The sequence below is a fragment of the Rhipicephalus sanguineus genome, chromosome 11 (genome assembly GCF_013339695.2).
Source record: "Rhipicephalus sanguineus isolate Rsan-2018 chromosome 11, BIME_Rsan_1.4, whole genome shotgun sequence".
Lineage (NCBI taxonomy): Eukaryota > Metazoa > Arthropoda > Arachnida > Ixodida > Ixodidae > Rhipicephalus > Rhipicephalus sanguineus.
In genome coordinates, this window is record NC_051186.1 from 6166144 (window position 1) to 6193102 (window position 26959).

At 46.3% G+C, this 26959-nt stretch overlaps 2 protein-coding genes across 2 annotated transcripts; one reads left to right on the plus strand and one right to left on the minus strand.

Annotated features, from left to right (window-relative positions):
• The first annotated feature begins 12758 nt into the window (after positions 1-12758).
• Positions 12759-13903, plus strand: LOC119374863 (amyloid-beta precursor protein). Its single transcript, XM_037645064.2, has 2 exons — positions 12759-12942; positions 13529-13903. The coding sequence occupies exons 1-2, from the start codon at positions 12759-12761 to the stop codon at positions 13720-13722; spliced, it is 378 nt and encodes a 125-aa protein (XP_037500992.2). The 3' UTR covers positions 13723-13903.
• A 5900-nt stretch (positions 13904-19803) lies between these two features.
• LOC119374865 (kunitz-type serine protease inhibitor BmKTT-3) lies at positions 19804-25380 on the minus strand. The gene is made up of 3 exons (XM_037645065.2): positions 25227-25380; positions 21984-22034; positions 19804-20046 (listed from the first exon to the last, which is right to left on the minus strand). The coding sequence occupies exons 1-3, from the start codon at positions 25309-25311 to the stop codon at positions 19856-19858; spliced, it is 327 nt and encodes a 108-aa protein (XP_037500993.2). The 5' UTR covers positions 25312-25380; the 3' UTR covers positions 19804-19855.
• Between the last annotated feature and the right edge of the window lie 1579 nt (positions 25381-26959).

Genomic DNA, 26959 nt, shown 5'->3' on the forward strand with positions numbered 1-26959 from the left:
GCCATCATGTTTCCATATTTATTCCTTGTGATTAAGAATAAATCAAAAAGTGGTGACGGCTTGAGGCATCAGACTTGTGGCTTGCTAGGTTGTCGCTCCTGTCCAGCTTGAGCACCATGAAAAACGGTATCTGAAAAGCAGAACGTGATATTATGATGAGGAAATGAAATTGCAGTAAAGGTTTGCAAAACCTACACAATAAGTGGTTCACACAGACATAATAAAGGCTAACAACAAAACAACAAAGCACATCCTCCGGCAGCCAGGGGCATGCCGCGAGCGGTTATTGACCGCATGTTTTACAAACGTAACCCATCCTTAAATGCTCAGATAAACAGATGCGAGTACTAGGGCCCGAACGACACCCAGGGCGTGCGTACGCCGTCTACGTCGAGATCAGACATGTCATATTCTAGAATTAGCGCACATAACTCCGACAATCACGTACACTCACTCGATTCTGTTATAGCGCCCAACGTCATCGCAGTGTATGCAAACCACGAAAACAGCAAACAGAAACGAGGGAACAGAGTGCACGCCGGCGGCCGCAACAACGCGCGCCGTCGAAAGTCTAGAGCTTTTTCACTTTACCGGCGAGCCGTGTCCAACTTGAGTGACTACCGCGTACGGTATGGAAGCCACCGTACTATATCTGCACCTCAAACTACCGTCTTTAAGCCAACAAAAACCATTACATATAGTGCGTCTGAGCGTTCTGTACACAGGCTTTTTTTCTTCACGTTCCCACGCGTGGAAGCACGCTGCACACTCAAAGTCGATGGAAATGTTATTATGAAGTAGACTAAAGTGCATCTCAAAACGACATCTTGCATCTTCAGTAGTGCAGACACGACGTGCGATCAGCAAGAAATGACCCTCGATTATTGTTTGCATCGCTCACTTTATGGGAGCTTGTACAGCAACGCGCATAACGGTGGCAACTCGTTAACTGACAGCCTTAGTTGGGCATCCGCAACAGACCCGCGGATACAGGCTATCTGTTCGAAATGGCTAGCAGGTTCCGCAGAGCTGCTGCAGACGCCCAGCTAAAGCTGTATAATTAGTACCTACGAAAGCAGTACACTCACCGTTAATCGGCGCCCGTTGTCGTCCGCAGCTCCATGAATATTCCGCCCTCCAAGCGTCACTTTGTGCACGGAGCCGGCGTCAACACCACCGAAGACGCGCAACCAGCGCTCCGCGCAACCAACGCAACCACGCGTCGCATTCCAATAGACCAGGAGACTGAGACGACTGAGAGAGGAGAGCGGCGCGCCACCCCGGCGCCAACCCCGTCTGCGTCGCCGAGCAAGGCGCCACAACGGCGCCAAAGGGCGAGCGTGCGATATGTATGGCGTATACGGCGGCTCTTCCGTATACCGAAGCCAATCGAAATGCGCTTCAGGAGGGTCCAGTGACTCCTTCCCAAATGCGAACTCTTTTTCTCTGCCTGTACCTTCCAAAAGGGGTCAGATGGACACCCGAAGAGAGTCACGGTTCCATGACCCTCTTTTGACTCTCTTTTTTCTTAGAGTGTGAGGTTTCACAATAATGTTAGGTATTCTCATACAGTGATTCCTGACTGCTTATCAGCAATGTTTAGTGTTGGTTAGCCGCGGTTAACAGGTAGCTAGCATTATCTCGCGCAACAATGTGTGGTCTGTCATCTAGTTTAGTTACAGCTATTCCTTGCTGATGCTGGCTGGTGGTTTTTAGGTATCACATTAAGAGGACTCACTTTAGGTTAGCGCCGGCTTGTTCTTGCTTGTACTACCCATGCTGATTGCAACTGACTACTATTGGTTGAGAGGTGGTTATTGTTGCATAATGCTTACTGGCTCTTGCTAACGTTCGCTAGTGCTGGCTTAATGAATAACGTTGATTCATTCTCAGCTTGTGCTCCCTAGTTGAGACCAGCGTTTTCTAGCGCTGTCTATATTTAGCTCGCGTTGGCCGATGCTGGTTGCGTACTGCTGCCTAACATTGCCTACGTTTTTGCAGCGTTAGCTAGCTGCACTTATGTCAACGCAAGAAATATAAGATATCCACTAGTATGACACTGCAGTGTCTAATCTAGGGCTGATGGACTCCGCATGAATACGCGCAACAAAGCCCCTCGTGATATCGATGTCAGCGCGCCGGCGCTTGCACTTTTTCACGATGAGAATGCCGTTTGCGTTTGAACGCTTGCGCCGACATTATGACAGGGTCGAACAATAAACTGGCCTCTTAGCACACGGCACAAAGAGAAATCTTGGGTTACAGCAAGCACCTTGCTAACTGCTTTGCATGACAACGATTCCCACGCTGAGTGGCATCTGTCGGTGTTTGCTTTGAGTGCTGGCATTCTGAGGAAGGTAGAGCCTGTGTAAATTTTGGAACGCCGTAACTGCAGCTCAAGTAACACACAGCCAATGTTGGTAAATATGCATGCAAATACATATTTACCAAAGCATTTACGTTCTAACGTTTTGTTATTCCTTCTTCACTCTTGCACCGCCACGGTGTTCTAGTGGATATGGCGCTCGCCTGTTGCCCCGAAGGTCGCCGGATCGAATCTCGGCCGCAGCGGCTGCATTTTCGATGCAGGCGAAAATGTTTGAGGCCCGTGTACTCACATTTAGGTGCACGTTAAAGAACCCCAGGTGGTCGAAATTACCGGAAGCCCTCCACTACTGCGTCCCTCATAATCATATCATGGTATGGGACGCTAAACCCCCGATATAATTGTTATCCGTCTTCATTTTTTTGGTTTAGTTAGCAATGTATTGTCACGCTTGTATATTGTATGCATTATTAATCCCCATGTTTTCGACACTTGCATGTTACGATTTTACTCCTCTTGCGTGCATTTTATTATTGTATGTCCTTATTTGTATAAGCATTGCATTACGTTGCTTGAATAACATTTGTATTTTTGCCACTCCTGTATTAACCCCCGAGGAGGTCTGACACTATTCTGTTAAATAAATAAATAAAATATAAACAAAATAAATACACGAAAATGCTACATTTTTACGCAGCGCCTGAAACGACGCATTAAACACACTCCACGTTTGTTTCCAAACGAGCTTTCCAATGGAAACGTCTAATAATATTTGTTGAGGCTTTAAGAGCCAAACCCGCGATATAATTATCTGGCACGCAACGGGGGAGGGCTCGACAAATTTGCACCACATGGGGGTCTCTAATCATTTCAGGACCATAGATTTCAGTTCGAATGATCGATTTTGTAGGTGAGTCAGCGACCATTTGGTAAAAAATGGTTTCTCTTTGTGCTTGAACTAATATTTAGCATCTGCTCTACATGTGCTGCCAACGTGCTTCGCACAAGGAAGTCAGGTCACGTATGTATAAAGTTATTATCAAAGCGGTCGCGCTGTTCCTCCCGTTTGCTGAGGCAGCTTCTTCCTTCGCCGGCTGGAGGCAGTGCGTTTATTTTCTTTTTTTTATCGGAAATTTGAAATTTGCGCATTTGGTGTAATGCTATCCTATCGTAGTAATTTCCTTGGGATATCAATTATATGGACACGTTTGACGGGTTTCTGCCGTCGCCATCGCCGTCAATTTCCATACAATTGTGTCGTTCTCGTCTTTTCCGTCTACGCTTTTTGCGCTTCGCCCACAATGAATCTATAACACGTATGTGCTACACGCCAGTAAAATCGCGCGAGCGCTGGCGCCGAACGAGGCTGAATCGGAAATGAATCGAGCCGGCCATCTCCGTCGCACGGAGGGCGCATGCGGTAACATAATACCGCGTGCGAGGCCTGCCGTTAACTGCTGCTCAAGGTCACAGAAAACGCCCTCCCGTCTTGAAAGGGCATGAAGTGACGCAGGGGTAACTGGAGGATGGGGTGGGGCGAGCGGGGCAGCTCAAGCAACAGCTGTTAACTTTGATCATAAGGGCGCGGTTACTATCACTGGCGCATGCGCTATATCAGCAGGCATCAAGAAACGGCTAGTACGCTCTTCTAGGTGCTGCGCTGTCGCTGCTTCACCTAGAGACAACAAACTGCATGAAAACCGTTTCTCTCCCTTGGGCGGCTGTATTCGCTTACACCAACGTTTTGCAAAGTTACGCGAGATCGGATCCAAAAGAGTTAGCTGACAGACTTACTTCGAATAACATTAGAAACGATTCAACGCGGAAATTTGGGCTAGTTGGTGGGTGTGGAACTTGTGCACCTTAGGAAACGCAGCGGAACAAACACAAGACAATAGCGACACGTAGACAGGACGCGCGCCGGTCCTGTCTACGCATCTCTTTCTCTTGTGTTTGTTCCGCTGGGCTTGCTAAGATGCACAAGTTCAACATTACAAACGTTGCTATCGCATTCATTGCTTCGCTCTTGGGGCTAAACTGTCAATCTTTGTGTAATCAATTAATTAAAATATTCGAACTTTAATAGGTAATATTCAAATGATAATTTAAGTTGGTCACTAATTAATCTCGATTGAAAAGTGTGAGCACAGGTATTTTCATTGTTTTAAACTGCTCTAATTATGCGCATCTCAAATTGTAAAAGCAGATGAGTACATTCAATCGAAATATTCTGGAAATGAATGAGGTAAAGCACACTGAAATAAACCAGAATTTTTTCCCTCTATTGAAAACGCGGCCGAGATCGAACCCGCTGCCTCCGTGTCACCAGCCGAGCACCGTGGCCGCTGTACCACCCCGGCAACATATGCAAACGTCAGCAATTGGATCGAAGTACGAGCTTCCCAAGATTAAGATCACTTATGAAGTGTGGGAACTGACACGTAGCCAGAAATCATTCATTGCAAAAGACTCCGGCCGGCATTGCAGAGCACACACTGGGCACGTGATGCCGCTCAGAAGCTCACTCGCTGCTGAGGTTGGGATGATTATTTATGCCTCCGAAGCGGGTCGCAATTTTCTCTATACGAAGCTTTATTTATGACTAACCTTGAACCACCGCAGCTATACTATCTCTGAGCTATTGGAGCGCGTTGCACACGATTTCCATGGCGCTTCTATTGCACCAAGTAACGCCCACCAAGGAGTACAATAAGCGTTGAGGATTAAGACAATGGCGTGATGTTGATAATATGAGTCGAGTACTATTGTTTCGCTGTAGGTTAATGACAGCAAATTTCCTTCGTGCTGTGCAATAAAACCATGGCCTTCAGTTTGATACAATGTGCGAGTGTGCATAATTTCTTAGCAATTCCACGTTAATGTGTTTCGTCATTCTTGTTAAGCAGACATATTCTACTTTGTCAGATATCGCGGTCGCGCAAGTTTTCTCTGTTATTACATGCCACAGCGACATTTTTATATGAAGTGTCTGTTAATATGCACCAACCTATTTCACCTCCCATGTGCGTTTGTTTTCGCAGGTGAATATTTCCTTTACACTTTTCCTCTCTTGCATGCTGGTTTGCATCTTAAGCTACAAAGCCCTCATGTCACACTTTTTCTCTAGAACAGAAGGAGTAACCGGTTCCAGCCGCATTGCCAACCTTCTCCTGACCGGGCATGCAAAAAACGAGTACAGCTTGCACTACGTCACGCAAGGCTGGGCCGCTGCAGAACTGGTGGCCACCTTGCTTGTCATGGCTTGGCACGACTTTTACCCTTTCACGTGTTTATTTCCCACCCCTTGCTCTACTATACCATACATGGTTATGCTTGCGCTCTTTTTTCTCTTTTTTTTGTCTGTCTGAGTCTCTCCATGCTTTTCTATTCTGCTTCCCTTACTATCTCTCTCTTTTAAATGCGAAGCATTTCTTAGCAAACCTCTGGCACTTTGAGCGTTTCTATCTATCTATCTATCTATCTATCTATCTATCTAGCCGCCTACGTCTGGGTGCTCTCATGATCGCCTCCTTAACTTGGTGTAGACCAAGATTTGCATGGGAGAGTAAGAGGATTTCACGAATATTACTGCCGAGTCATGACATGAATAACGTTAAAATCCTGTCGCGTACGTCGTCAAACACTTTCGAATAGACACGTGTGGCACATACCCGTTTACCATGGGCCGCGGTGTACGGGTATGTGCCACAGGTGATTGACAGTTTATATCTACCCAGGAACGGCGAGAACAGACATTGGTTACTTAAATGCTAAAGCGTTAAGGAAAACCAACATCGGCAGCGTTGACTCCACGAATGGAAAGAATGAAAATTAGGATCCCAGCAGGAATCGAACCCAAGCATTCTGCGTGGCAATCAGGTATTCTACCACTGAGCCACGCCAGGTCTATAAACTGGCTTGGAAAAACAGCCTACGCAGGCGTAATATCGGTGCAACGTGAATTGTGGTTGTGGTGCTGGCTATCTAATTTTACAAGAAAGCAATAAGCACTACATGATACTCCTACGATATGTACTCCTACGATAGATGCGTCATATCCGATTAACGTCTGTAGTTCCAGTGTTGACTGCGCTTTTATAGCAGTCTAATAAAGATTAAGTTTGTATTCCTATGATTCAGCAAGCTATATTGAAGCATTGCTCGACCCCGGAGGAATACATTAACGAAAGTTAGATATGATATCCACATCCCCGCACGGTAAAGTGCACTTAGTTAGCCAGAACGGCGCAGTGTCCTCTTCATTTCTTACGAGGCTGGGCGATGGCCTCATGCTGACCGAGGATGATGCCAGATTGATTGACAGCTGCTTTGTAGACTAGGCTACGTAGGCCACATACGCCCACGTAGTCTACGAATACGACAAACACCATCCACTGATGTTGGTCTACGTAGCACTATCCAGGCCTACCAGCCTCGACGGCCTATACCTCACCAACGCGATGGGTGGCTTCAGGTTCCGACATGTCGCGGGCTCTGTCGACAGACAATTTGTCGACGAAAATGACCGAGGCATCCACGAATTCCAACAGCTGTACCATACCTCGTACTTCACTACACATGGAGCCCTCGTCACCACGATTACGACCGGATCCTATAACAAGTCATGACCAGCTGCTGGTGCTCACTGATCACGGTGATGATGCGCTTGTTCAAGAACTGTCAAGAACTTCTTGCACACATGTACACGGGTTCGTGAAACGTGCGTGCGTTCTCGGGACACGTATAAGCACTACATATCAGCTTACCGCTTGTTGGTAATACCCACGTTGCATACCCAACCGTAAACAACTGGTTATATGACACACATAGGCTATTCAACGTATATATGTGTGCGTATAAAATTTATACAAATCCTTAGCGTCGTTTTGTAACGTGCCGCTCAGTAAAAAAGTTACGCCACAGTCCCCTACCCGCCGCATGCTTCGCATAACATCGACTCCCACGGTACGTGGGATCTGCCGAATTTTTTTCTCTTTCGCTTTCCTTTTGTCTTTTTTTTTCATTCTGTCTCTCTCGATCTCTGTAGTCTTCTCTGGCCTTCTATCTTTCTCTTTCTTTCTTGCCTTTCTTTCTACATACTTCTGTGTTGCTCTTTCTGCCACTCTCTCTCTCTCTCTCTGGAGTCGTTCACGGACTGCAACAGAATCACGGAACGCACGGACTGCAACGCCACTTACATTGGTGGGACAAAAAACTTCCCCGAAAGGATGCGGCAACATCGAAATGACGTGCGTAGCTTCAACGCTGCGCGAAACGCTCTCGCGGAACACAGCAAAAAGATAGACCATCGCACCAATTTTGACGACGCCCGGGTCATCGACACGGAAGGCAGCCACACAAAAAGACCTGGAATATCCAAACAACACCTGGAAATGTTAACCGGTCGACTGCAACCTTACCTAGTGTGTACGTGCATGGTCTACGGAACCAGTGGAAAAAACACCGCAGCAAGAAGAAGGGCGGGAAGAAGGACGATGGAGAGGAGCACACCACCAGAGAAAGTCGCTAGCTTTGGAGCCGGCCGAACAGACACACCTGAAGAAGGGACTGAAGCGGTCCCGAAACGTCGGGTCAGTTATAGTTGTTTAGATTTTAACTTTAGCAACTTTGGACTGTAAATGGCTGGAGAATTTATTATTTTTTCGTATGAATTTTCACCCAGCCAGACAGATCTCTGTCGAATATGTTCACATTTAAACGACAAACATGTCGTGATTATCGTGTTATCATGTCATTAACTTCGTCATACAGTCATGTTTTGCTATACCAATTTTGGTATACAACGTTAATGAGTTGGCCCATGCTCAGGCGCGAGGTCTTGCCAGCCGCGCCGGGCACTGGGAAGTTGGCGTGCCGGGTGGGACCGGCGACTAGCTTGGTCCGACCTTTTCGGAGGGTGACCCACCCCGCTTCAGGGACATTCTCTCCACGTTTAACGAGATCACAAGCCACTACCAGATGAGCCGCAGGGCTTTCCCCTTTCCACATCGAAATCTAACGAGGCCCCAGGCCTTGACTCTCAGGCTTCTGCAGACAAAGTCGTATCCCACACTCTCCGTCTTCAGTAGGTACACAGAGGTCTCCCTTCTGTGTCCCGATTGTAGGGCGGTTAGCGACTTTAAGCACATGCTCTGGGCGCGCCCTACTTTGCACCACCACACGGACCACGGCTTGACGGAGGAAGCCTTTTCTACTTTCCTCACGACCCACGACTAGTTTGGTCTACTCAGGGCTGCCCAGGAGGCCCACGATGCGGCGGTGAGGTTAGGCCTCCCTGTCGCAACGTGGGAGCGGCCCGCACTCTTGCCCCTACAAAAACGGGGTGAAGATCCTCCAGGGCACGAATAAAGTTATCTATCTATCTATCTATCTATCTATCTATCTATCTATCTATCTATCTATCTATCTATCTATCTATCTATCTATCTATCTATCTATCTATCTATCTATCTATCTATCTATCTATCTATCTATCTATCCATCTATCTATCTATCTATCTATCTATCTATCTATCTATCTATCTATCTATCTATCTATCTATCTATCTATCTATCTATCTATCTATCTATCTATCTATCTATCCCATTAAGGAAACGGCCTGAAGAGCACAAAGTCGTAGGTGGCTAGAAATACAGATACGTTCAAAGCTCAAAATTCGCAATGAAATGCTTCGCATTTAAAGAAAAGGTATAAGCTCACGGAAGATTCAAGCTTGAAGAGATGAAAAATTTGTGAATAACGCGTGTCACTGGAGCAGACATTTTGACAAGCGAAGTTGTCGTATTAGAGGCTGCAGCACCTGCAGCCTCTGCAACTACTGCAACTGGTGCAAATTGCTGCAAACTTCTTGAAGGCTCCAACTGCAAAAGCAGTTGCAGCATTGAAGCAGTTGCAACCTCCGACAAGACGAGTCCGCCTGTCTAGCCGTCGGCTCCAGCGACGTTTCGTAGCGAATTTCGTACCGCATTTCAGGTTGTGTGGTAGTGCATCGGCAGTGTGGGTAGTGCACAAGTTAGTAGGCCTATATAATTCATCGTGGCACAAACATGACAACAAACGTTTCCGTAGGAGACAACACGAAGAGGAAAATTGAACGCTAATCCTAAACTGTTCGTCATAAGGCACACAGGCGTGCCGCATGTCGTCGAATATTAACAGTAGCGTACAAAAGACACATGTGCCACTAATGGAAGTTGCACGAAAAAAAGGGATTGGATCGGGGGTCCTTTGTTTGAGGGACATAGCCTAACGAGGCCAACATGCAATGACACTAAGAAAGGTGTAGGGTACATAACTGGGAGCCTTGTAATAAGGTGTAGTAATTATGACATAAGTGTAAAGAAATTAACGTGGGCGAACAGGTATCTTCCCCCTGTAGAAACCGGACCTTCGGATAATGCGCGCGACGCTTTACTATAATTGAGCTACGACTGCAGTCGTCCTCCCGTTCACCTTATTGGTTATTTCAGTGCCTGCAAGCTATTCAATGTGTCAAGTTGTTGTTTTTTATCCCTGCATTTGTGTCACAAGAACTGTGCAATAGTTGAAGACTGCAAATATTGTTCCTTATGCCTTATTTGGTTTCACTGTCATTCGGTTTCATTAGATAATGCTACTTGGATCGCTTTTTCTAATGTTAAGAGCCTCCAAGAACTTGTGTGAAATTTGTCACTACTCATCCTCGTGAATTCAGGCAAAATGCACACACGCTCAACACAAACACATACACACACGTATATATATATATATAATATATATATATATATATATATATTATAGAGAGGTGTATTCGCGGCGACGATACTCGGCGATACAGAGACAGTCAAAGCGGGGCCGACTCTCAGCGCGAGCTGCGTTCTCTTCGAAAAAAGCAGAAGAGGGCGAGCCACTAGAAGGTGCTCGAGAGGACGACCCATTGCCAAGTTCGAACGCTTCGCTGCCATATATATATATCACCTTGAAGCAACTTGCCATCTCCGCTACTTAGACCAGTTTTGCTGCAATGTAATTCACCCTTACATTTTTTAATTTCGTACCGGCGACTAGACGTGTCGATGTATGTGACTCACTCTACAGACTAAGTATTTTTCTTTATGGCGCTGGGCACAAGGGATAGAAATGCATGATTCCACATGGCGAGCACCGGCCATATTTAAGAATATCTCTTCATACTTTTCGAGCCTTACTACTACTACATTCATTCAAATGCGCAGCGGAAATGTGCCTTGAATGACTGCGGACGATGTCGAATAATAGAAACATTTATTTTCCAGAATTTTGTCTCAAGTATCTGCTGTTCCAAAGTCATGTTTTTCTGCGTCACCACAAGCGCGATTATATAACCCCTACATTAAGGCATTTCTTAATACAGGCTGTACAAGTTACGTTTGTTGCACAAGTCTTTTCTAGGGCAATATAGTCTGTTTGAAGTGAAGCGTCACGAGACAGATTGTCGCAGTCATTTTCATGTGATGTGTTCGTCGGGGCATTATTGCAAGTGTTCTCAACTGGTATGCTCATAAGCCGTTTTCGTGTTCCGGTTCAGAGGATAACACAGTCAGAAATGTGGGGCAGAACTGTTCCGAAGACACAACTTACAACAGTAATCTCGGTGCTACGGTGTGTACAATTCAGGAAGCACTGCGTACTACCATAGCATAGTGTTTGTATTACCATACGATTGCACATATGGTAATGGGAACGCTCTCACAATCTTCAGTCGCGACATTTGCCATTTTCAGACGCTGTCAATGTCGCAGTCTGCCGGTTGCTGAACACGCAGACGCTGTCGTGAGATCCACCAGAATTCCACCAAAACGATGCTTGGCACCAATGTCAGCTTGGAATTGAGAAGCTTCCGAAATTTTATTAAGCATTAGAAAGCATCATGACAGAGTTCCTATTCATTATAAAGAGACATCTCACACCTAAAGAAAGGACAATCTGCTTAATCTGTATCAAGTGGACCCAGCAAAGGGCGTTTGTGTTTAATATAGACAGAACCAAGTTTGGCTGGAAATGATTAAACGGTGTGCTTTTCTTAGTCATACCTTAAATGATCAGCTGCACGTAAAAGAACCCCAGGTGGTCAAAATTTCCGTAGCCCTCCACTACGGCGTCTCTCATAATCATATGGCGGTTTTGGGGCGTTAAACCGCAACAATTATTATTATGAACTGATCAGGGGGATGTCAGTATAGGAGCATGCAAGAACAAATAATCTATAATATTACCACCGTTTCAGTGGAACGCAAGGCTCAGCCATTGTTCACTCAATTTCAAGGCAGAGGAGACTACGAGTGCGTCCCTTATCTTCCGCCCTTTGTACTGACAGATAACAGAAGCATATATTTTTTTCTTCTCTTTCTTTTATCTATCGTGGTTTCTTGTATAAAAGTCAGTGTCTGCCGCCTTACTTGCCACTCTTTGCTCACATCTTCCACCATGAAGACCTGCGTACTTCTAGCGCTCCTCAGCACTGCCTACGGTGAGTTATGAAGAAAGTATATGCTAAGTGTCACCACTGTGCGAACTGTGGGCTGCTTCTCAAGCTAACTGTGTCATGGAAACTGGACAAACCACATAATATTGTTTTATTTGGCATCCTTGCAAAGACTACGCAGGTTTGTTTAATGCCACATTCCGAAATGGTGCAGGACAGGCCCGTAGCCAGGATTTTCGTTTCAGGGGAGGGGGGTACTTGCTGAAAACCTTGACTATTTGAGGAAAACAGCTATTTTTATTATTTATTTTTTCCCCAAAATTCCGGGGGTGGGGGCGCCCGGGCCCCTAGGGCCACCCCCTCTGCCTACGGGTTAGATGCAGAACGTCCACTGGCTACTCTTTCGTAGCAATGCATGGCAACATATAAGGCTACATCGTGTTGTTTCCTCTTACTAATGTTGTTGTTAAAGTCCAGGTGTCTGTCATTGTAATATTAATCTTTATATAAAAAAACCAGAAGAGGAGTTCTATTGCAGCCAGTAATTTATAATGTCATGTATAGTGTCACGTAACCAGTAGCTCTCATTCAAGTGGCATGTTTTCTGAGTTCACCTAAGCAAGGAAATCAATTTACTGAGCGGTGTCCGCAAGATAACTTTTAACAAATCGCTGAATACTATAGGCAAGGTATTACCCACTTACCAAAGATTTTAGATGGAACAGAACACGGTGTTCTCTTCTATGGATGTTCCTTGAATTACGATGTTCCTTGAATGCGTCATGCCATTAATATGTCCTGTGTCTAAAAACGACGCAGACACATCACAAAAATTATTTTTCTCCCGCTGAACGTGGTCACCTTCCGTAGCACAGATCTTTATGTGAGAGCTATCAGAGAACACAAGCTCAATGTGGTATAAGGAGCTTCTCATAAACGGTTCATCATTGATGTTTCCTTCAGCGGCAATGTCTTCTGATGAGCAATGCACAAAGAAGAAAGACAGTGGTAACTGCAACTTGATCCTCAAGAGGTGGTATTTCAACACGGCTACTGGAAAATGCGAGCTGTTTTACTACGGCGGCTGTGGCGGCAACGAAAACAGGTTCGACGACAAGAAAGTGTGCGAGAAGATATGCATGGTTCCACAGGGTAAGTGTCCATATCTACTAACGACGATAGATCTAACGACATGTATTTCATTCGGACGAAAACTATCCGTAGTTCTCATAATTAGAAAAAGTCTCGTAGAGGGTACGTCCGTTACATATTCTCTAAGAAATGAAGGCAGAGTGTAGCAGATGTTGTTGAACCACCGAAATGCGTTTCAGGCCAGTTCTCATCGCATTCATCGAGAAAAATTGCCAGTTGAACTTCATGTGATTTTGACGTTCTCACACAAAACATGGTACGAGCGCAGAACGGAGCCTCTTTAGTTTCACGAGATAGTCGAGGTAACTCTAGAAAACTTTAAGTTTTAGGGTGATTTCAAATATAAATTCTCGTGCAGCACAGGCACATATTCAAACCCTTTCTCATGCTTCGAATGGTCTATCGGCGAACCGTTCTCGCAAGTCCCAGAGTGGAGGGATCCTCTTTGCTGCTAAATAAATAGAATGCCCAGTCGGAGAATAGTTGATGAGTGGAATGCATGAATTGGTGCCGCACACTCGCTGCGGTCATCAAACTAGGCACCATGCGTGCTGCTGTACGTGCGTTTATACTTTTTTTCTCACAGAGCCGCTGCACGAGTTGTGTCTGCGTCCTGCTCACCGTGGACCGTGTCTGGCTAGTTATCCGCGATTCTACTACGACAACAGCACGCAGTCGTGCCACCCATTCGTCTACGGAGGCTGCCAGAGCAACGGCAACAACTTTGAATCACCCGTTTCTTGCATGAAATTCTGCAACAACAATAGCGAACTGCCATAGTCAATGCTGAAAATGTCGTATGCACGATGCAGAAATGGTAAATGTGTGGTTAACTTGTCTGAATGAATTCGTGTTCCTGGAGTACTCTATGCTGTTTACAAAGTCTAGAAAATAAAAAAAAAGAAATCCTGATGTGACGAAAACTGAAGGGTCGTCTGCAGTGTCTTAAAAAATTGGCGCACATTGTACTAAGTCGCTCAAGGCTGGGACACAGCGCAGCTGGTTGGCATACAGCTGGTCCTGGCTTGCCTTGGCGCGTACGCCCTCACTTCTCTTTCGCCCACCGCTTTCTATTTTACACTGCACATGGCTATTCGTGCTCTCTTTTTTTCTATATTATGCCTATGCCTGTTTCTTTATATCTGTTTCTCTTTCTATTTGCTTCTCTGTCTTTTTTTTTTCATTTTCTCCCTTCCCTTTGTATCTGTCTATTTTTCTCCTTTTATTTTTAACACGAAAGTGTTTTATGCCGGGGTCCACCAAGACTTCAGTGACGTATTTGCGTCACGGAAATGACGTAGAAAAACTTTGCACGATCAGATGGCAAAGAAAAAATGTTCCGTCATCGGGCGTCGAACCCACGACCGCTCGATCCGCAACAACACATGCCGGACCAGCTATCCACTGAGCCACGGTAACAGACTCAAGAGGTTTAAAACGCGCCTTTTATACGCGCCTGCCACTCTCCCGGTCGGCGGGGTGGTGTTGCTCTCTGGGAGCGGTAAGCAAAGTAATTCGCCATTACTGTGGCCTCCGCGATTAGCACCTGCAACGCGTTACACGTCCGTCCCTTTCGGCGCGTTTTCAAAAGAAGTTCATTTTGTGGTTGCCTTAACACAGCGCGAGCTGACGATTTAGCCCAAGCGTCGTAAAAGCGTCGTAAAAGCGTCGGCCTCGCTCATAGCATCACGCTAATCCAAACCAAAAATAGCTCTGCGACGCGCGCCTGCCTCACCTGGCTGTAACACCGCGTTCCCCGCTCCATAATCGACAAAACCGTCAACCTTGTAGGTTTGCTTGTTGAATGTGAGAGCTCGGCGCACTTTCATTTCATCGAGTATGAGTGTTCCTCAGCATCTGACTCCTACTTTTCCTTTCATGAATGCACCGATGCTGCTGAGCGAAACGAACCCAAATTCGCAAGGCATTCCCTTGACAATTTGTTTAAGGCGTGAGGATGTCGGCAGATGCAGTGTATTCATCTTTGACATCACCGCTAAGCAGCAGGGCTCGATATTTCAAGGAGCAGGCAAGTCATCAGCCACTCGGTTTCGTAGCGCTTCCCTCTAGCTGACTTCGCTTTTGAAGCTTTCAGCGCAGCACGAAAAGCGAGTTGTCGTGCTGGAGGAAGACCGGTCATGCGTTCGTCTACTTGACTGGTAGACACTTTTGAAAGCTGTGTTTTTATTTTCCGAATGTCGTTCTTCGCTTTTTCTCGAAAAACTGTGGCCCTAATAACCCTCTTCTTTAGGTTTTTAGTAGTCGAGCGTAATTTTTGGTGAAGCCTCGTTGGTTTCATAGATTTCTCGTTTTTTTTTCTTCTCCCGTGCTCGCAGATTCGTCCTTGTGATCTTGCATGGTGGGCATAAGTCTTCCCGGGACAGCCCGAAACAGTGCTCCTCCACACGTCCCAGATATTCAGAGCTGATGTGGTGGTCGAAATGGAAGGGAATAAGCTTCTATGACAGCCCGTGCATATTTTTAGGTGATCAACATAACTGAGAAAAGATGATACCATCTGTAAACTCGTGAGTTTCAGCTGGCTTCCCAAACCATATTCGCTGTATGCGCACGGGGGAACAAGCTTCCCCCTAGAACTGAGGACAACCGTGAAGTCCTTTGTTACCACCACTGCCTTGTCGATTTCGACAATACCTTTGTTCTGAACAGCTTTGAAAAAACAACTTCCTGGATAAGCTCGGCATTCCAGGATTGGAACTTCGATCGGTCTTGTAATGGAGGGAACCAAGTTGCTACTTCTAGACACAACTCTGGATCGGAGGGGACACCAGTAGCTTCGTCAACATCGCTGTTCTCCGCGTGAACGTCAGAGACATCGCCACCACTTGCTCACACACGGCCCTCGAAATTCGCGGTTCCTATAAGTTTCGGGGGTTTCCTTTTGCGCTTTAATGCCGCTGGTTTAGACAAGTGTGCAGGAATATTGAGAAAAATTCGAGGAACAGGACCGGGCTTAAGTATCCATCTACCACGTGGAATTTTGACAACGTTTCCGCCTACGATATGCTCGTAGCAAGTGATTAGGTCCCCGGATTCAAAATGTAGGTCGCAAATGTAGGTCTTTACTATCACCTGGAAGGCTTTTCGTGGAATAGCAGCTGCCCAGGCCTTGCGAACTGCAGGGTCATTCGGGGGTTTGAAGAAGTGCCGCCGATCGCACGTGTTTTCCTCAGAAGCATAGCCACTTCGACAGCCCGGCGCTCGGCAGGTCGGAATGTTTACTATGTTAAACTGCTAAATAACTCAAGCATGATTGATCGTCGTGTCACATGTGAAATACAATTTGCGATGACCGAAATCTAACCTTCAAGCTCCCGCCGCTGTGGTCTGAGCAAGCGAACACCAACAAAAAAAAATTGCACCATCTCCCGCTAAAGGGGACCATGAGGCGATGCGAAGCCGCAGCACTTGCACGATCGCGTTCCGTTGGCGGGGCATGCTACCGACCTCGCGTCATGGAACGCAAAGAGGAACATTACGCGCGTCGTGTCTTCCCTCTTGCGCGGCCGTTAATTATCACAGGGCATGCGGTGAACGTCGACAGGCGCGCGAGCGCGAGGCAGCGTAGCAGAGGAGAGAGAGGGGGAAGGGACGCGCATGCGCTGGCCCTCATCGCGGCGCTGCGCAGGAGAGAATTTCGGCATGTCGTGCCCGCATATCAGAGGAGCCAACCTAGGCAAGCGCTGGACTGAACGCGCGCAGCGCTCTACTATTTGAAGGAGAGGAGACTAGAGGAGGAGAGTTGCGTATGCGCCGTGAGAGCAAAGCGAGAACGCAGGAGAAGCGCAAGCAGGTGCTGGTAGAGAAGTGGAGAGAGTAACACGCAGCTGTTGGAGAGAGGGAAGGAGGAGAGTCGCGCATGCGTAGTGTGAGTGCGGACATCAACGCTCCGTGCGGATTACCGCGCCGCCTTACGTACCCCCGAGCAAGAGATACTTCGCATCTAAAACATTCGACAAGGTCGCATTCGACGCTGCCGCGGTAAGTGGCGGGAAGCCGGCGGCGGCGGCGGCGGCTCAATCGGCTCAATCTCAATGCTACGCAAGCGCCACCACTCGGAGCGGATACGAGTTCACGCCGCCTCCGGAGCGCGCTTTTCGAGCTGACAGTATCTGTAGCAACGCAGCGCAGCGCCGGCTGCAGAGAAAGTGCAGGGGGAGGGGCATTCGCTCTCTCGGCGAGGTGGTGGCACCCTCTCTTGCGCTCCGCCGGAGTGAGCCCTATGCTTCCGAAACGTTTTAGCGATTTGAAGCTAATTAATGCGATTACTTCTTGGCTGTTTCTGTTCGTCATATCATTTTAGACCTTGTTCGTTCAATTTAACCCGGGTTTGAGCATTGCTAGCCTTGGTATGGCCTGTACTGAGCGCTTTAGCACTGCCGCTGGATGGAAAAGCAGCGCGCTTTTTCATCCAGCGGCCGTGGCTTTAGTGTAAATGTGATCACGCCACATGAGATGCAGAGACAAGAAGCCGGGCTTCTGAAGCACTCAGCACTTAAACTCATTTGCAGACCTATGTGAGCATTCTGAATCAACTGTATAATTTATTACAAGGCTTAAAAAATGCGAATCGCTACATGTCACAGCGGCTCAGCCGAACGAGTGTTCAACTTCCCGCGTCCTCCTTAGTTAGCACTCCTCCTGGTTACGATCTTATTTGATATGTCCGGTCTACGCCATGTCTACGCCGTTGAACCTCCGTTGGGCAGCAAGCGTCGTCTGCCTGTGTTACAACGTGATCCCTGTTCTCGTGAGCTGCACGACAGTTTACCCGGGAGGCTTGTTTTCTAAGACAGCATGAACCGCCCTATCTGAGTTGTGTGCCGCAAATTCAAAGATTCGGCCCCTCTAAAGCTGCTACAACGCGTAAAGCTTGTGGGCATCTGGCGAAAAGAGTTGCTTCAGCTCGTCGTTACAGTGAGCGTCGGGCACTCGCTATCCGATCGACGCCAAGATCCACACGAATGTTGCTGTAACTTGGTTAACACAGCAAGCTGGGAGAGTTGGTAAGTTCACATGTTGAGATAAACGTTCAGCGCGGTACAAACGAAGGACTAAGAAACAGACGACACGAACGCTGACTCACAGCTGAGAAAATGATTGCATACGAAAAGAAAATATGCATTTACGCCACGTGTTGCGGGCCGGAACAAGAGGAACGGGGGAACAAATCATTTAAGTATTCTATTTCTTTTTCGTTGTAGTGTAATAGACGTTTAGTTCACACACGAAGCAGAATCTATGTGCATGTGATATGTCTCGACTATCTCTATGCTTGATTTATTGGTATTGTTGAACAGCACAGCAATTTCCTGAAACAGGGGATCACTTTGGCATCTTCTCCATTGAGCTACCAAGTTACAACTAGAAGAATTTTGGAAAGCAGCCTGATGCTCTCTGAGGCGAACGTTTAAGCAACGACATGTTTGCCCGGAATGCACTTCGCCACGAGAAAACATGGAGGACGCTTGAGCTTTGCTTTCAAGAGCAGAACGCAATAGTATAATCAGACCGTGCTCGTATCGCCTTCCCATTCGTTAACCTGGCTTCGCCTCTCGTTGGATACCTAAACCGTGCCGCAAGGATAGCCAAAGTGCGGACGGCCTCCGCTTCCAATATCCATGCATGCGACGCGTCGAAACACGGCCGCACAGCCACACGGCAGGGCGATGCTGTTGAAAAGCGCGGCCGTGAGCGCTTTGGGCCACATTGCGGGTGATATTCAAGCCGCTGAAGAACCTCTTAGACGCGCGTACCACCAACGCTAAATGGTGTATATAAATAGCTCGCCGTTGGTACGAGCGGCTAAACCCATCGCGCGGCCGCGCTCGCGGTCGCAGGTTCGAATCCCCGGCCCCACTCGAACCGAAGATTCTTTGTCTTGCTTTTTAATTGCATCTACCTCGAATTTTCGCCCACGGACAACGCTGATTTTTCGCTCACATCGATGGACACCGACACCAACACCGGAATTTCTGCGAAAGGAGCTGTTTAACGCTATTGCGTTAATAGCGGTATTTCATAGACAATCCACGCGAAGAACGGGAGTGATTTCCGCGTGTGCTCAATCTTACATGAGGACACTGACATCTGCCTGGGTTGGTTTGTTAGGTGGCATAACCTATTTCTCTGGTTCCTAGCATAGAATACTACTTGCACTTTATATTTAGTAGCTACCTTATCGACATCGGCAGTGCGTATGGAACGACTGCAAATTTCTCTCTGTCTTTCTGCCTCGAAGAATTGAATGCGTAAAATTCCAAGGAAGCCGCAGGCGTCGCATGGTCGGAAGCATGTCGCCTTACCAGAAACCAAAGCAACGTGAGCTCTCGCACTCCAACGTGACATCTCGCGCTAAAGTGGAAGCTAGGGTTAACGCTGCCCTGGATATAATTCATCTTCCCCTGTGAACATCCTTCGCTTGCGTGCGAACGTGCGAATGAATGCACAATAGGTATGCTCTAAAATAGCACCAATAGGAAAAGCTACCAGCGTGTTCTGCTGGGTGATGCTTAGTGCCACAATGCTTTATCCGTGTTCACAAAAGGTGACTTCCAATTTCAGAGGTACTGTTCAATATATATGTTTCTTTACGTCACTGAAGGAGTTTCGGGACGATTACGATCTATAAGGACACATTTTAATGCACTTTGCCCGTCTTTTGACAACTGTGTCAATTGCGCTCACGAATTCAGCATTGTGGCGTGCATCATAATGATGATATATTTTGTAATTTCAAAAATCGAAACGCCGTATACAAACATGAAGTTATTTTACTTTACGCATAGCACAAGATTAACGTACCGACATGACAAAATTAACCTTTGAAACCACATTTATTTCGAGACATAAAAATTAAGTTCTCCACTTGTGTGGGAAAATATGTGGCACTCTATGGTGAGATACGCTTGTTGCAAGTCTTCATGCAATCGAATTTTGTCTCAAAGTTGTTCCCGTTGCTGCCACAGCCTCCGTAAACAAAAGATTTGCATGTTCCACTATCGTTGTCGTAGTAGAATCTCTCCAAGTTTCCCAGACATGGTCCACGGTGGGGCGGACGAAGGCACACTTCGTGCAGTATCCCTGCATGCAAGTTGGATGATTAAGCAGTTGTAAGTCCACCGTTGCAATATTTATGTCTGTTTTGTGCTTTGTGTTGCCGGAATTTGTTTTCGCCTCTGGCCATCGCACTATCCTATTACTCTATAGCTGCCGGAAAAAAACAGGTGGATATTCTGTACTCAGGAAATCATATCTGTACACGCACAAACGCGCAATCCACTCATTTCGTTTTCTTGCTCTAATATTTAAACAAATTATATATTGACACAAAGCGCAATTTCCTTTCGGGATTAATTGGTTGGAACTATAATGCATTCATTAACTTGGATGAACAATGCGGAAAAAATGTTGCAGTGGCTTAGCTCGGCTATGCCAGGATATACGAAGCGTTAGCAAAGGTCCAGCTGAATATTCTGAGCTTTTCGTGTCTCTGCAGCACGTTTAGCCTCCTTCTGCTCATTCTTCCTACGCTCAACCGCTACTTGCTAGGCAACTACTTCGGCATCTGATGAGGTAAGCTTCTCCGCTCTTCTGCAGCGTTGAGCAGCATTTGCGCTCTCCTTCTCCATGGCTATACCACAATGGCAAACGCTACTCAGAGGCGCAATCAAGTGGCTCCAGCACAATGTCAGACGGCGACTGCACAGCGGAGGCGAATAGCTGCGTGTGCGCCGGCGCCAGTGCGTCTACCACAGCTACGACGTCGCAGAATGCGCAGACCGGCGGCGGCGGAGAGCGCGGCGGCGGCGGAGTGCGCGGGAGGCGCCGGCTCTGGTGCGCCTGCTGTGTGACATCACTGATCTTCGCGCTTGCGCAGCACGGCTCTTGAGGAGGCGCGCGAAACTCGCTCGGCTAGGCCGGCGTAGCAACGCTACAAAAAGCAGTTTCGTGATGTGATTCCACAGTGTTAGTGAGACTATTTTTGAGTTTCAGGTTTTCCCGAACCGCCGTGTACGCTGAGCATGCATACGCTAACGAACGCGTAAGAATTACAACTCTGTAATCGTTGTCTTGAACTGTGACGTCATTTTGGTCGTCTGCTAGTTGAGCTCATTGGTGCTTCAGTTTCGATTTCACCGTTGAATTTCGTTGAATTTCAGTAGGCCACAATAATTACTACAGACCGCTTTTCCATGCCTCAAATCTGTGATGGGTTCAATTCTCCCATTCGGCATAACAGCCTAACTGTAATAATTAAAGATTTAGAGGACGCTGGAGCATCACTTTCAAGAACAAAACGCGATAGCGCAATCTGACCGTGTTTGTATCGCCTTCCCAATTGCTAGCCTGGCTTCGCTTCTAGGTGGAGACCTAAACCGTGCCTCGAGGAAAGCCAAAGTGCGGGCGCCCTCCGGCTCCAATATCCATGCATAGAGAGATGCCGTTTAAGGCCCGGCCATGGGCCCTTTACGCCATCTCGCGGGTGATAGCCAAGCCGCTGAAGAACGTCGGAGATGTGCGTACCACACACACTAAACGGTGTGTATAAATAGCTCGCCGTTAGTGTGCTGCAGGATCTATGCGTAGTGGACTTGTCATGTTTCAACCGACCGCCTGTCTCCATTACTCAACAAGCTAACTAATTGAGTTTCCTGATATACTGACGCAACTGAAGTCTCTAGTCATCTTATGATGTCTGCTGCCAGAGTCATGAGAATAATCAGTCCCGCAAGTGCCTTTAGCTACAAAACAAGGCAGCTCTCCAAGATATCACTCTTTTGGTGTTATCAACAGATTCAAATATTGCCGCTAGACTTGCTGCAGTCAAGTGAGAGGCCCGCTACTGTTAAACAAACGTTCGACAAATTTATTAATGTCCTGTCTTTCATTAGAGAGATTCCTCATCTGATCACACCCTTTCATACATTGTTTTAGTCAACATTGTTGCAATCAATACCGTTAGAGTATAAAGAAGGACGTATGGATACAAATCATTGCAATGGTACATGCCGGCTTACCTTCAGGCAATTCCTCCACCACTTCGCTGTTCTGCTGGGCGATCCCAATTGCTGTGTGTTCAGGAAACAAGAGAACGCGCACAAAACAGTCATTTAAGGTCGTGTGGAGACGATTACGATTTCGAGAGTTTGCCCGGGATATCTTAAATAATAAACTTATAAGACACGACAACATTCGAAGGCTGCAACGATCTCAACGATTGCAGGCTGCATCAATCAATGTTGCCTAATTTGTACTAAATGTTTCATGCCACAAAAGGTTTCTACGTGGACTAAGACGCGTGATATGATATTGCTGTCAGAACGCTGTCGTCACTATTTCATTCTGTAGAGAAGTTGACAGCTTGTCAGGGAGCAAATTAGAGAAGGTATCTCAAACATGGCATGTAAACCATGAAACAGCAGGAAATGGAAGATGTAATCTTGCGATGAAAAAAATTCGTAAACAGAGGGTGGCTGCTCGAACCGACATTTCGACAAGTGGACTTGTCTTCTTGAAGGCTGGAACCAGTTCCAGCCTTGAAGAAAACAAGTACACTTATCGAAACGTTGGCTCGAACACCCACCCTCAGGTTACCGATTTTTTCAATGTAAACCATGAGTTGCTTAAGAACTCAGTAAACATTTAAACTTAGAAGTTATAACAGTAACATAGCAAGGCACTCATTAGCCGTGAAGTAAAACTTGTAAGCTGTAAATGTCGTAGAAAATACAAATGCGCTATGGTTCGCAACAGAAAAGCCAAAGAATTTCACTATATGTGACGTATGACGTGCACGACCACTTACAAGCATCACTGCGCCAAGGAAGACCACTGAACAAGTAAACAATTGAGAAACTTGATACAAACAAAGTAATATTTGGGCATTGTGCCACTCTAAAATAGATCTACCTCTAATACGTGTGTCCGAACACCCTTTTCTTCACGTTGAGAGAGAGTGAAGTGTAAGACCTTTGACTTCAAACGTCATGAACGCAAGAGAGTAACTCATCAGTCCATAGAGTCTTAGACGACATCAATTTACACCAATATATAACTGAAAAGTTGTTTAGCGCCTCACCACAAGAAATTAACAAATTAATGCGATCAAAAAAGTTCGAATGACCTATAGTGGACCTTAGAAAAACCATTCATTCAATAGGTGTATACAAGATTCGCATTTTAAGGAAACCCTGAAGTTTTACTTGCGCAGCCCGCTGTGTAGAAGAAGGCACTGCGAAATTTATGACCTTGTTTAGCTTTAGCCGTCTTCTATTCTCTATTGTGTACAGGTGCCCACCAAATAATTCGGAGCGCCGGAGCGGCGGCCGCTCGTCGGCGGAGCACGCCGGTGAAAAAGTAGGGCTAGAGTTTGCGCATGCGCGATATGCCTAGCAAGCTCGCCTTGCTCCCCAGGGCATCTAGATAGGTGTTGCCTTGCTCAAAAAGAAAAGAGTTCGCTGACTTTTAGCCTTTATTAGGGCGGTTGTGCGAATGCGCTCTGTAAAACGATGTGTACGGGCGCGTGCATGCGCGTTAATCGGCATGGGCGCCTTTGAAAACAACACGATTACGATTGACCGGCTGACACGATTAACTGATACGATTAACTGGCTCATTAGCCGCGGAATGTGACCGTCCAATCGTCCGTCGCCGATAACACTTCCAGTAGCAAAAATCAGAAAGGAGCATACCACAGCTCTACAGTTAATTAAGCACCAAGTTACCAAGACCAGTTTAACGAAATTTGAGTAATTATCAAGACCAAAGCACGGCTACACGTTTAATAAAGCGTGCTAAAGTGTATTAGTAATAAATGCACGCAATTACTTATAAATAAAGGTAATTAAGTTTGAAAACAGTAATACGACTACTCAGTATGAAGACTCTATGATAAGGCTCGTCACGCAAAATTAAGATTAGTTAAGAGTTTGTTTAAGTTCAGCTATTATTAAGAGTGAACTAATAGTTCATAACTGAGAGTTAGTCAAGTCGCGCCACACGGATCACGCGTGCGTTCAGAGATTCCCCTGCATAGACCGGGAGCACGGCGTGGCCTACGGGTTGTCCTGTTGTCGCAGCGCTAACAGGGACAAAGCGCATGGTTTTTAACGCAAGACAACGCCTGTCTAGATGTATTTGGGAGCAAGGCGTGCTTGCTAGGGATACCGCGCACGCGCAGACCATGGCTGTATTTTGCCGCGGGTGTGCTCCGTTGACGAGCGACCACCGGTCCAGCGCTCCGAATTATTTTGTGGGTATCTGAGTGGCCACCGGTCCAGCGCTCCGAATTATTTTGTGGGTATCTGTACGTAAAGCTGTGTGCCAGACGGCTCTTTGCATTTCAACCAACTGGAAAGGAACTGACTATGTCGGACACGAACCCCTAACTCTTAAGTTGACGCCGCAGAACCAAATTCACTCTGGACCCTGAGCAGCCGATGATTTTCTTAATTATTGTTTTGGTAAGCATTTGCAACTATGTCATAGAAGTGCTCTTGGCATTGAAATGAAGCGCCCACTTTTTTTTCTTATGAAAAAACTTTAGGCACCATAAGGCTCTTCGAAAAAATACGAGGGTTGTTGTCTTAAACATGAGATGACATCAATTTGAAGTCAGTGCAAAGGTAGAATATGTCGCACAGCGCCATAGGATATTGCCACACAAAATATAATACCCTTTTTCTATGTCAATGTTTAATGTTCTATTTATTCCGTTACATGCAGGCAGTTGAAATCTAAAGGTTTCATAGTTTCCAGGTAAGTACTTATCTGGAGTTGAGCTGCACAGTGCACGTCAGTTGCAAATCTTCTAGGTTCGCGTTTTTCTATCGCTTTTCTATTGCAACGCCCCCGTACAAGGTAGCACACTCAACGAATTCTAGCATTGCCTGATTGCGTGGTCTCTTTCTTTCTATTAAGCTTATATGATTTTTCAGAGTAGTAGATTAGTAGTAACAGGCCTGTTGTAACGAGTTTAAGGACCTCACACCTAAGGGCGTGAGGAAGAGTTCTACGCAACCAAAATCGGAGTAGAAATTAGGAAATGAGAAAGAAAACAGTAATGTACCATCAGTTTTTCGAAGGTCTGCGCAGCTTTAAGTGTCTACTTATATCTAGTTATGATTTTCCTGTACCCAGTGCGAACTCGCAGATGGATATTACTGTGGCCTATTACCAACAGCATCTCTTATTCTGCGAGAAATAGCCACAGTCGGCTAGCTGGAATATGATCCAACACGTGGAACAAATAATTATCTCACCCTTTATATTCGTGCATGTCTCCTCGCACTGTTCCTTCGTCTTATACAGGTTTGAGTTACCGCCGCAGCCGCTGTAGAAGAACATTTTGCATCTCTGAGCGTCTGAGTGGTACCACCACCTCGGCAGCTGGTGGTTGCAGCTTCCTCTTTCCGACTTCGCCATGCATTGCAGCGCGAAATCTTGCGCCGCTGAAAGCAATAAGTCAATCGGAATGTTCTGTGAGCAGCCTCAGAGAAATACATTTTTACCTTTCTTTTAAGTGCTATATATTCCAGACACTGTGTTGATGAAAAAGTGGCTGCTATAGGCCTCTATCATATGTGGTGCTACAAAATGGAAGTTAACGCGTGTTCGTCGGTTGTTACGAGTACGTACACACAACATTTGGACAAACCAGTAGGTTATACGCATTTTTAAAAGTCATTAGTGAAGGATACACCGTATCTCATGTATTGCTTTTACGTGTATTACTAAAATGTCACTCTCGGTATTGTGTTCCGGGAACAGATCCACACGCTCAGCGGCTAAAATTATCAAATGTCCGACTGTTAGGGCAAGGATTTGTTTCAGGCATACAGGCGCGTATGCAGTGCATCAATAAAATCTGTCAGGGACGCCTGACGTTACATGTCCGCCCAGAAGAGCTTCATCTGTCTTGTAGGAAATAATGTTTTGTTGCACAAAATATCTCACAGTGTTGCTTGTGATCCATAAATGCACTGCAATAATTCTAGTGTTGTATAACATGCCTGTAACGTGTCCAAACGAGATGGCAGTTCTGGGAAAGATGAAGACTTCAAGCGATGAGAAATCGCTGATCGTAGTTCCAGAGTTGGCGAGGACAAGTCCTCTCACTTCGCTTTACCAAAACATAGGTATATGCCGTAGTTTGGTAAAGTAATGCGTGCCCACCACGATTCCCATACATTTTGAAGAGATCTATAGGTTTGTACAGAAAGCAATGACATTTCAAAGGGTCTGCTTGCGAGGAGCAATATCGCCCCCGCAGATATTGTCTCGGCGAGTTTTCCATAACACACAGGGGAAGTCTGCGGGAGCGCGTGAAACGCTTGTTTCGTGTGAAGCGTACGACGCAAGCGCTGTGTCGTGCGCTTCTTCAATTCTGTCCCGTCCCGGCACCATTTGTTACGAAATTCCTGCTGTATAACCTGGGTAGCCTTCACAAAAACCTATTAGTATAAACAGCCCTCTAAACTCGTGATCGTTTCTCGTTCGAGAGTGTTCGAGAAAACAAGCAAATCTTTGTTTTTGGCCCCATTGTGTTCACTGTCACTGGGTCTTCCCACTGCCTTGCGTTCCCGTCCTGCCCATATTCCGATTGACCTCGTGCATATATTGAGAGACGAGAAAAAAAACATTTCTTCACAATTTAGGGAAAAGTAGAGCGTGGTGAGTAAATCTGGTCAGGAGTCAATGAATTTTGCTTCAGGTTTCTTAACCTGTTGTATTGTTACTCGTCGTTTGTTGCTACGATGCCCAATGGTAGTGTTACTTTGAAACCGTAGTGCATTCAGATTTAATTCGTTATTTGGTTAATTACTGATCACAGGGTCTTTGTTTATATGGGGAAGCCGTAGGGCGTCGCAATATGTGGCATGCCTACTTTTTAGAAAGTACGAAAGGGGCACGCATTTTGAAATATTCATCATCAAATTTTAAGTTGCATTCAAACTTACCGCACCCAGCGCGTACGAAACGTAGTGCTCTTTTA